The 10666-nt window shown below is 47.0% G+C and overlaps 1 protein-coding gene across 2 annotated transcripts in view; it reads left to right on the top strand.

Moving 5' to 3' along the window:
- Nucleotides 1–10666, top strand: part of LOC137651290 (THUMP domain-containing protein 1) — a 169790-nt gene that overhangs the window by 52696 nt on the left and 106428 nt on the right. For both annotated transcript variants that reach the window (XM_068384560.1, XM_068384569.1), the window contains exon 2: nt 621–819. In XM_068384560.1, coding sequence (XP_068240661.1) covers nt 630–819 — 190 coding nt within the window. In that variant the 5' untranslated portion in view covers nt 621–629. The remainder of the gene's footprint in view (nt 1–620; nt 820–10666) is intronic.

Raw genomic sequence — 10666 nt, 5'->3', positions numbered from 1 at the left:
CAAAGACCCAGTGCTCACCTGCGCACGAGTGCTTCCCTGCTCCCAGCACTCTTCTGCGCAGTTGCGCTCTCAGATCCAGCACTCTCCTGCGCAGTTGCACTCTTACATCCAATACGCCAGCTCTTGCCAAAGAGCCAGCGCTCACCTGCGGGTCAAAAACCAGCCAGTTGGTTCGGACTTCCACCCTACTATAGGGTGAGTCATCCTTAATAAACAGCGAAAGAGTTTGTATTCAGTGTCGGAACAAATGACAAATTTGAAAGTAATTTGTATTTTTCCTAACGATACAAACCTTGAGCTCTTTATACAAATTTGGCCTGCCATCACCTATCCCCATGTAAGTCCTGCCTGCAATTAAAAGCGAAGAGACAACACAGGTGTGTGTGAGAGTAGGGTTGCTGGCTAACCCCCCTACCCCCTCTAACTAGTGGTGGCGTAGTTACACCTCACTAAAAGTCTTATGGCTAGTCTTCCAGCTGCGCTGAAAGTGTATCCTAATAAAGAGCTCAAGGTTTGTATCATTAGGAAAAATATAAATTACTTTTAAATTTGTCATATTACTGTACTTCAAAATTTGTCATTTTAGAAAAGTATTTTTACAAACCCAATTGATATTTCAGATTTGTACCATGGGTAAAAATAAACGTTCAAGATCTTACTACATTCGGTGTGCTAAGCGCCAGAGGAAGGGTTCAGTACTAGGGACTGATATGGTTGGCTTCTTGTGCACCTGTAATAATAGTGAACGGGACTGTGTCAGGGAAGCATATAATATTCTCAATGAATTTGCAGATAAATTGTATGGTAAAGAATCTCAAGGTAAGCAGTCAAAATTTATATTGCAATTTCAGTAAATTTGTTCATTTGTTCCTACATGAATACAAACCATGGTCCTTTAATAGGAGTATGATATCAGTGAAGCTCGTGCTCGGGGACTTGGTTGACTAATCTGACCTGGCCTGGTCTCCTATGGGTTGTGAGATCAATTCTGGATAAGTTGGAAGACAACATATCGGACCACGCTGACAGAGTACTGTATTGCCAATGGCTGCTAGCCCTAAGACTACAGCCTCAGCACAAAAGGAGTTGAACCATTCCTTTTTTTTTTTTTTTTTTTTTTTTTTTTTTTTTTTTTTAATACCTCGGAGAAGCAAGGGACAGTGACATTGCCCTATCAAGCAGGACAATGCCCTAGAGACTGACCATATATACTTATGATCAGCGCCCAATCCCTTTCTCCACCCAAGCTAGGACCAAGGAGGGCCAGGCAATGGCTACTGATGACTCAGCAGATAGACCTATAGGCTCCCCCCATCCTTCCATCCTGAGTTCACAAGGATGGTGAGGTTGCAGCAACCAAAGAAACTAATGAGTTTGAGCGAGACACGAACCACAGTCTAGCGTTCACCAGTCAGGGACGTTACCGCATCGGCCACCGCAACTCTTTGTGCAGGTCTTAGCATTGTGGAATTTGTGGGGACCTGGTGGTAGTGTCCTTGCCTAGTGATTACCAGTCTTGGGTTTGAGTTCTGCTCAAACTCATTAGTTCCTTTGGTCGCTGCAACTTCACCATCCTTGTGAGCGAAGGATATGGGGGTTTGGGGGAGCCCATAGGTCTATCTGCTGAGACATCAGCAGCCATTGTCTGGCCCTCCTTGGTCCTAGCTTGGGTGGAGAGGGGGTTTGGATGCTGATCATATGTAATATGGTCAGTCTTTAGGGCATTGTCCTACTTGATAGGGCAATGTCACTGTCCCTTGCCTTTGCCATTCATGAGCGGTCTTTTAAACCTTTAAAACTTTAAGCTGCATAAGGAAAATCAACAATCTAGGCTATCCTTCTTATTCCCCTTCAGAGGGTAAAGATACAGTCCTTGACTTTTTCTGCCAGGCCCGCGGAACCATAAACAACAGGATAGAGTTACCCTGGTCCAGGATGGTGAAGGGTACCATGAAGAAGGTCATTGCCCTGGTAGCTGGTGCGATGAACCCCTTACGAGCGGGACACTCATCTCATTTACTTCCTCCACTGTTCATTTGGCAGAGGAAGTATTATGAAATTTTGGATGATGATCCCTCTCCTTTGCCAGTACACCTGGCAACTATGGCTCTGACAAGTAACTTCGCACTCAGCAAATTGACATCACAACCTGTGACATTCTTTGCGACTGAAGCTGCAAACATGGAGCTGGAGCGAGTTGCGAAAGCCTCTTTACAAGCCTCTTCATGGATCAACTTCTTTTCTGGCTCAGTTGGATATCCGATTGCCAATGAAGATATGGCAAAATTAGCTAACCTGGAAGCAATGAACACCTGCTTGCTTTCTGGAGCGAGGACTGTTGAGTTCCTCTCACAACTTGGCCAACCAGTGGACGAAGTTGGTTTTGAGAAGACATGATTCTGTCATCTCAAAATTCAATAGGCAGGTACCAAGGAGAGAGGAGCTCAAGTATTGATGTAGGGTCTTTCCCTGTTTAACTTGGAAAACATTAACGCAGTGTTGGAGCGCTGGAGGAAGGCGAGTCATGACACCCTCCTCTATAGCGCAGTAACATCTCGTACTTACTCCTCAGTACTCTCGGCACCGAGATCGTCTCCTGTCAAGCGACAAGGACATAAGAAGGGGTGAACGGCTTTTAAGCAGTCTATCGCAAAGAAGCAAGCTCTGAAGCAGCCCTTTCATAGCAAGGGATGTAGGGGCAGAGGAGGTAGAGGTGGAACACCTGGTCACTCCCGCTAGGGGAGCATTCCTCCTGCTTGTCCACTCGTGGCAAGATGCCTGAAGTGCAGGTGGTAGAGATGGCAGCTCCACGCAGCAAGACCTTGGAGGGTCTCCATCCTTTGAGCAAGGTACCACGTCCCGTTCATTCTCTCTCTCCCAACATTGACATGTCACAGAGTGATGTGTTCCTTTGCGAAAGGATTAGTAAAGGACCTTGCCTTTCAGGCAGACGTCTGAAACATATTGGTGAAGGATGCTCTCCAAAAGGTCAAAGACAGGTCCTCAGGGTTCTTCAGTCAATGCTTTCTTGTAGAGAAGGCGTCTGGAGGCTGGAGACCAGCCATCGACCTCTCCGCTTTGAACAGGTCTGTTCTGCAAACCCAGTTAAAAATGGGGACAGTAGACATGGTCAGACCAAAGGGCTTCATAATAACACTGGAACTAAAAGATGTGCACTTCCAGATCCCAAGCTACCCATCGTCAAGGAAGTACAATACCTCAAATTCATCCTTTATGACAAGATATAGCAGTTCAAGGTACTGTGCTTTGGCCTGTCCACAGCACCTCAAGTGTTCACAAGAGTGTTAACTCTAGTTTCAACTTGGGCCCATGCCTACAGCATTTGTCTATCACACTACCAAGACAATTGGTTGATTCTAGTAGACTCAATAGAGGCCTTTCTCCTACACCGAGACAAACTTCTAGCATTTTGTCGGGATCTGAGGATTGTGGTAAATCACAAGAAGTTGTTACTGGAATCATCTCGGAGTTTGGTATATTGCAGGATGCAGGTAAACACCCAATTAGGCAAGGTCTATCCATCACAAGACTGAGTAAAGAGACTAAAGGGAGGGCTTGTCCCTTCCTGAAGCAAGACTAGTTACAAGCACACCTGTGGCTATGCTTGTTAGGGCACCTGACTTGGAACACCTTGTCCCTCCCTGTATTCAATCTCACCATTGGCAACTGAAGTCTCACTGTTCTTAGCATAGGAATCTTCCAGACTTTTGAGTTTCGGTGTCTTTAAAGCAGAAGAGAGACCTAAGTTGGTGGGTAGAAGATACCAACATTCTCAGGGGAGTAGACCTTTCCTCTCCTCCCCCAGAAATTGATGCTCTTCACAGACACATCAAAAGAAGGGTGGGGGCTCACATGTTGCAATGCATGACCTCTGGACTGTGGTCCAAATCTGATTGGCAGTGCCACATAAACTTCCTGGAATTGAGGGCAACCTCTCTGCCCCTCAAACACCTCCGCTCCTTTCAGGTCACTCCGTAGTGTTGATGGGGGACAACACGACGGTAGTAGCGTATCTAAGCAAGCAAGGAGGTACTTTTTCACAGCAGCTATGCCATCTAGCTGTAGAAATACTGTGATGCATGGAAGACAACTTGATCGCCCTATCAGCCTGTTTCACCCCAGGCAAGAACATCCTTTCCGACAATCTCAGCAGGAAGACTCTGATACTTGGCTCCGAGTTGTCTTTGCTTCCTCGGATAGCCAACAAACCCTTGACTTTGTGGGGTTCGCCGACAATAGATCTGTTTGCAACGTCCCTCAACTAGAAGCTTCCGGTTTACTGCTCATCAGTATCGGATCCCCAGGCAGCTTTGCAAGACACTTATGAGTTAATGAGGAGACTCATCAACAAGGTAAGGGCAGCTCTGCTGTGACAGTAAGCAGAAGGGTTCCTCAACCTTCAACTTCAACTTCTCCTCACAGAGGTACTGAGAGAGCTTCCTCTCCTTCCCGACCTCCTCAGACAACCTCACGCAAAGATATACGCATAGAGGCTTTTTGTAGGCAGTTGAGAAAGGAATGTATGAATGCCTCTGTAATTCATCTATCATTGTCTACCAGGCAAAGTGGACTATCATCTATGAACGTTGTTGTGGAAGGAATCTCGCTCTGCTCAAAGCCACTATCCCAGTGATAGCGAAATTCTGACTGTACGTCAGGGAGGAAACTTTCCTCGGTCTTGGCGGTTAAAGATTACCGCTCGGCCTTGAGCCTTGTCTTTACACCGAGCAGAATTAACATTTCCTCCTCAGTCGGAAATTTTTAAATATAAAACTTACCCGCTGGTTATATAAAGAGCTGAAGTCCCCTGACGCCCTGGCAGAAATTCAAATCTCGCGCTATCGAAGATACGGCAGGTGTACAACCGCACCCTAGCGGTAGCTCAGGTGGAACAACACACCATCTCCAGTTCTTCTATCTGCCATCATAGCTGGCTGACATATAGAAGTTCGCTCTCGTGGTTTTACTCTCTTGGGAAGTTGTTTGGTGATGTACAACGTTCCTTTTTAAGTTTAAGCTATCGTTAATTGTTTTCACTTGTTTCTAGTCTTGAAATCTTTTTGTTTGAGATTGTCTTTATTAATATTTTCCTTATTTTTTGCTTGTCGGTCTTTCACGTAACCATTCAAAATGGCCGACTCCTCCCCTGCTCAGCGTAGGTGTGTTAGTGAAGGGTGTCTTACTCGACTTCCTAAAGGATCTATTGATCCTCATAATATTTGTGTGAAATGTAGGGGTAAATTTTGTTCATTTGATGATAGATGTAATGAGTGTCTTTCTTTAACTGATGATGATTTTGTAACATACGATCGTTATGTAAGGAGACTAGAGAGAGATAGAGTTAGGCGTAGTTCTTCACGATCTGTGGATAGAGCCTTACCTAATGTTAATGTTCCTAATCCTATTCCTTTCCCCCGTGGTGGTAGATCAGGAACCTACTATGAAAGACATGTTTACTGCTATTTTGACTCTTGGTGATAAAGTTGAGTCCTTAGCGGCCGATAGAAATACGATTTTTTCCGAGTTAAAGGTATTGAAACACCGTGATCCTGTCGGAACTGTGGAAAGTGTTTCGGTGTCTGATGTTTGTGTACCGAAAAGTCGTGACTCTCTCGGTATTGTGACAAGTGTTGCTAATGTGTTTAGTGTTGCTAATGTGTTTAGTGTTGCGGAGGGTGCGTCTGCACGATCTTGTCGTTCACCTAGCCTAAGACCTCTTTCGAGCTCTCGAACCCATGGGAGAAGTAATGTCGAACGGCTTAAGGGAACGAGAAGCGTCATCAATCGTGCAGACGTCCCCTCGAACGTTCCTGTTGCCGTAGCTCAGGCCGTTCACCCTCATCGTAGGAAAGGTGAGGTTCATGCGTTATCCCCGTCTTCCGATGAAGGGTCGGGGAGTGAGATCTGGCGTCACACGTCAAGACCGCTTAAACGGACGCATGATGTTTCACAGCGTCAGGAATCGCCTGTGCGTCCAGGATGTAGTTCGTGGGACTCACCGGAACGTTTCCGTTCTCCCATCGCTTGCACTCCGGCTAAACGTCCAGATCACCGTGTTCGTGTGGATATGATTCCTTCCGATTCAGACCTTGTTACGATTCATGCTCCCCGTCTTCCTTCATATTGGCTTTCTTCTCCCGAAATACGTGGTGACGTTGGTTCGAATATTCCTTTAGGGAGTTCTGTAGATCCTAAATGGTCTATGCTTGGGACTATGAAGGAACAACTCTCGTCGTTGATGGATTCTTATCAACCAGGTGTTGGCGGTATGTCTGAGCGTCAGGTGTCAGACCAGTTATCGCACAGGCGTTCGATGGTCTCTGGTGCTAACGAGTTATCGCTTAGGCGGTCTCCCATTCATAGTGTCCAACGCCAGGTTGATTTTGATGAGTCGCGTCAGAGAGGTTTGGTTGCCCAATTTTCGCCTTCTGGTCGTGTGGAAGAACATCGGCGTCGACAAGTGGACGAGACGCGTCAACGTTTTGAAGTAGTGGATCGCCCGCGTCAACAACTTGTGGACGCGTCGCGTCAAAACATCAATTCTCAGCGTCGACATCTTGACAGCTTTGATCGTTCGCGTCAACAGTTTTCGGACTCTACGCGTCCACTCAGCGATCTTCGGCAGTTGCCTTCTGAGTCCAAGCGTCAATCTGTTCAACAGCAGTCGGATCCTAAGCGGTCTAGGCAGTTGTTAGTTGAAGAAGATCGTCTACCCGTCCATGTTTCACGTCAATCTACTTCGACTTCTCCCCGTCAGGTGGATGCAGATATTGGCTTTGACAGGCAGTCCCATCCAGACTTTGTTCCTTCGGTTCAGGCTGCAGCAGTTGCTGCACTGCCAGAAGACGAACTTGAGGAAAAGTCGGATGAGGATGATCCTATGGAGGAAGTCTCTGAGAATGAGGAGGAGAAGCATTATCAACATGCTGTTGATCTTCGCAAGTTTATGTTGATTCTTTCTGGAATTTTCCCGGATCAGTTTACTCCTGTGGCCCCTCGTTCTCCGCCTTCTGAGTTCATCTTAGGTAAAGCTACCAAAGTTCCAGTTTATACCAAGATGGTTCTTTCTCGATCCTCTAAACGGGCCTTGAAATTAATGGGTTCCTGGTTGGACTCCAAGAAATCTTTTGGCAAGACAGCCTTTGCCTTTCCACCCGCTAGGTTGGCTTCTAAATCTAGTGTGTGGTACGAGACTGGTGAAGTGTTGGGCTTGAGTTTTCCTTCGTCTGCCCAAGGGGATTTTTCAAGTTTAGTAGATGCTTCTCGTCGTCTTGCCTTAGGGAAAACGAAGATTTGGTGGTCCATTCCAGAGTTCGATCATTTGCTTAAAGGTCTGTTCAGGGCCTTCGAGGTGTTTAATTTCTTAGACTGGGCTCTGGGGCTTTGAGTAAGAGGGTCTCAGGTATGACGGATACGGACACTAGTGGACTGGTTCATTTGATGTCCTGCTTGGACAAAGGTGTGAGGGATGGCTCCAACGAGCTAGCTGCCTTGTTCACGGCTGGAATCCTCAAGAAAAGGGCCACGATGTGCTCTTTTCTCTCTGCAGGAGTGTCTCCCTACCAGAAAACGGGCCTTCTTTTCGCACCTTTGGCTAATACCTTATTTCTGCAAGAGTTGGTAGGCGAAGTGGCCACTGCCCTCACGCAGAAGGCCACGCATGACTTAGTTACTAATACGACAAGGAAAGTTTTGCCGTCGTCGTTTTCCTCTCGTAAGCCTAAGGAATCCTCTTCTGGTTTTCAACCTCAGTCCTTTCATGGGAAGTCCTCTGGAAGAGGCTCTTTCAAACCAGAAGGAAGGAAACCTAGAGGCAGAGGGGGCAAGTCCGGCCGAGGTAAAGTCTGACTGCCCTTTCCTTCAAACAGCAGTGGGTGCCAGGTTGACTCACTTCTGGGAGGCTTGGGAGAGAAATGGAGCGGACCCCTGGTCCGTCCAAGTGTTAAAGGAGGGTTACAAGATCCCCTTCCTGGCAAATCCTCCTTTAGTCACAGATCCGGTGGATCTTTCGCCCAAATACAGAGAGGGACCGAAGAAGCAAGCCATGTGTCTTCAGACGTCTCTTTTATTAGAGAAGCAAGCAATAGAGGAAGTGCAGGATGTTACGTCTCCGGGGTTTTACAACCGCCTTTTCCTAGTACCCAAGAGTTCCGGGGAGTGGAGACCGGTTCTGGACGTAAGTGTGCTAAATGGTTACGTCCAAAATTCGACGTTCACTATGGAGACTCAGAAAACAGTTCTGGCGGCTGTGAGGAAGGACGATTGGATGGTCTCTATAGATCTTCAGGACGCCTATTTCCACCTTCCGATTCATCCCAGCGGCAGACGTTATCTGAGGTTCATGGACGGAAACAAGGTCTTCCAGTTCAGGGCTCTTTGTTTCGGACTCTGCACGGCTCCTCTACTGTTTACCAAGATCATGCTGAATGTGGCAAGCATGCTACATTTGAGGGGAATCAGGGCCTCTCTGTATCTGGACGATTGGCTGATAAGAGCCTCCTCAGCCGATTGTTGTTTGAAGGACCTCAAGATGACTTTGGATCTCTCCAGAGAACTGGGCCTCCTGGTGAGCTCAAAAAAATCGCAACTGACTCCATCCCAGGAAATTCTTTATTTGGGGATGGAGATTCATAGTCGGAGTTTTCGGGCTTTTCCGTCGTCGGTGAGAATTCAGGCAGCCCTCTTAAAAGTCCAAACTTTCCTGAAGAGAGATCTTTGCTCCGTAAGAGATTGGATGAGCCTTCTGGGGACTCTCTCTTCATTAGAGAAGTTCGTGACCCTGGGGAGGTTGCACTTGCGTCCTCTTCAGTTTCATCTCAATCGCCATTGGAAGAAAGGGGACAACCTCGACAGGGATTGCATTCCCATCTCGGTTTCCATCAAGTCTCATCTTCAATGGTGGTACAACGAGCCCAGACTGAAAGAAGTCTTGTCTTTACTTCAGAAGAGCCCAGACCTCGTGTTGTGTTCTGAGGCCTCCAACTCGGGGTGGGGAGCCACTCTAGAGAAGAAGGAGCTTTCGGGGACTTGGACGGTGGAGCAAACATCTCTCCACATCAATCAAAAGGAGCTTTTGGCTATTCATCTGGCTCTCATAGGCTTCGAGAAGCAGATCAGGGGCAAAGTGGTCCAAGTCAATGCGGACAGCATGACAGCTCTGGCCTATATTGTGAAACAAGGCGGGACCCACTCTTGGCCTCTGTACGAGATTGCAAGACTTCTTCTCGTTTGGACAGAGGAAAGGAAGGTGACTCTTTTGACTCGATTCATCCAGGGGGTCAACAATGTGAGCGCAGACAGACTCAGCAGGGGAGGTCAGGTTCTCTCCACAGAGTGGATTTTGCACCCGGACATCTGCAAGAGTCTGTGGCGGTTATGGGGTCGACCTCTCGTGGATCTCTTTGCCACCGCAAAGACCAAAAGGCTGGAGTGTTACTGCTCTCCGGTTCTGGATCCCGAAGCCTTGCACATAGACGCCTTTCTGATGAACTGGTCACACATGGAGGTTTATGCTTTCCCTCCGTTCAAGATTCTTTACAAAGTGATTCAGAAGTTCATTTCCCACGAAGAGACCAGAATGACACTGATAGCTCCGTTCTGGCCGTCAAGGAGCTGGTTTCCAGAGGTACTGGAATGGATGGTGGATTTCCCGAGAAGCCTTCCCATGAGACCCGATCTTCTCAGACAACCTCACTTGGCCCGAAATCATCTAAACCTCCGAGCTCTACGTCTGACTGCCTTCAGACTATCGAAAAACTCGCTAGAGCTAGAGGATTTTCGAAGAAGGCAGCCAAGGTAATTGCGAGGGCAAGGAGGTCTTCAACCATCAAGGTGTATCAGTCCAAGTGGGAGTTATTCAGAGAGTGGTGTAGGACTAACGCGATTTCCTCTTCCAGTACCTCTCTTACCCAGATAGCAGATTTTTTCTTGGACCTTAAATTTATACATAACTTCTCGTCATCTACTATTAAAGGTTACAGGAGTATGTTGGCAACGGTTTTTAGACACAGGAACCTAGACCTTTCTAATAATAAGGATCTACAAGATTTGCTTAGGTCTTTTGATACAACCAAGAAGATTCAAACAGCTCCCCTTGCCTGGAATTTGGATGTTGTCCTTAAATTTCTCATGAGTGACAGATTTGAGCCTTTACACTCGGTTTAATTTAAGGATTTAACCTTGAAAACACTTTTTCTGGTTACCCTTGCTACTGCTAAAAGAGTTAGTGAGGTACACGCTTTAAGCAGGAACATTGGTTTTCGGAATGGAAAACCCATTTGTTCTTTGCAACTGGGGTTTCTGGCCAAGAATGAAAACCCTTCTCGGCCATGGCCCAAATCCTTCGAGATTTCTAACCTTTCTGATTTGGCTGGCGGTGAATTAGAAAGGGTACTCTGTCCAGTTAGAGCGTTACGGCTTTATGTGGACAGGACTAAGAATCTGAGGGGTAACTCAGACGCTCTGTGGTGTGCAGTTCGGAAACCCTCGATGCCCATGTCTAAGAATGCCTTGTCTTTTTTCATTAGATTGTTGATTCGAGAAGCTCATGCTCAGTGTGATGAGTCGGATCAGAGGCTTCTCAAAGTGAAGATACATGAAGTCAGAGCGGTAGCGACTTCAGTGGCCTTTAAACAGAACCGTTCTC

This window comes from Palaemon carinicauda, chromosome 1 (assembly GCF_036898095.1).
Source record: "Palaemon carinicauda isolate YSFRI2023 chromosome 1, ASM3689809v2, whole genome shotgun sequence".
Classification (NCBI taxonomy): domain Eukaryota; kingdom Metazoa; phylum Arthropoda; class Malacostraca; order Decapoda; family Palaemonidae; genus Palaemon; species Palaemon carinicauda.
This window is presented reverse-complemented; position numbering and strand designations above follow the sequence as displayed.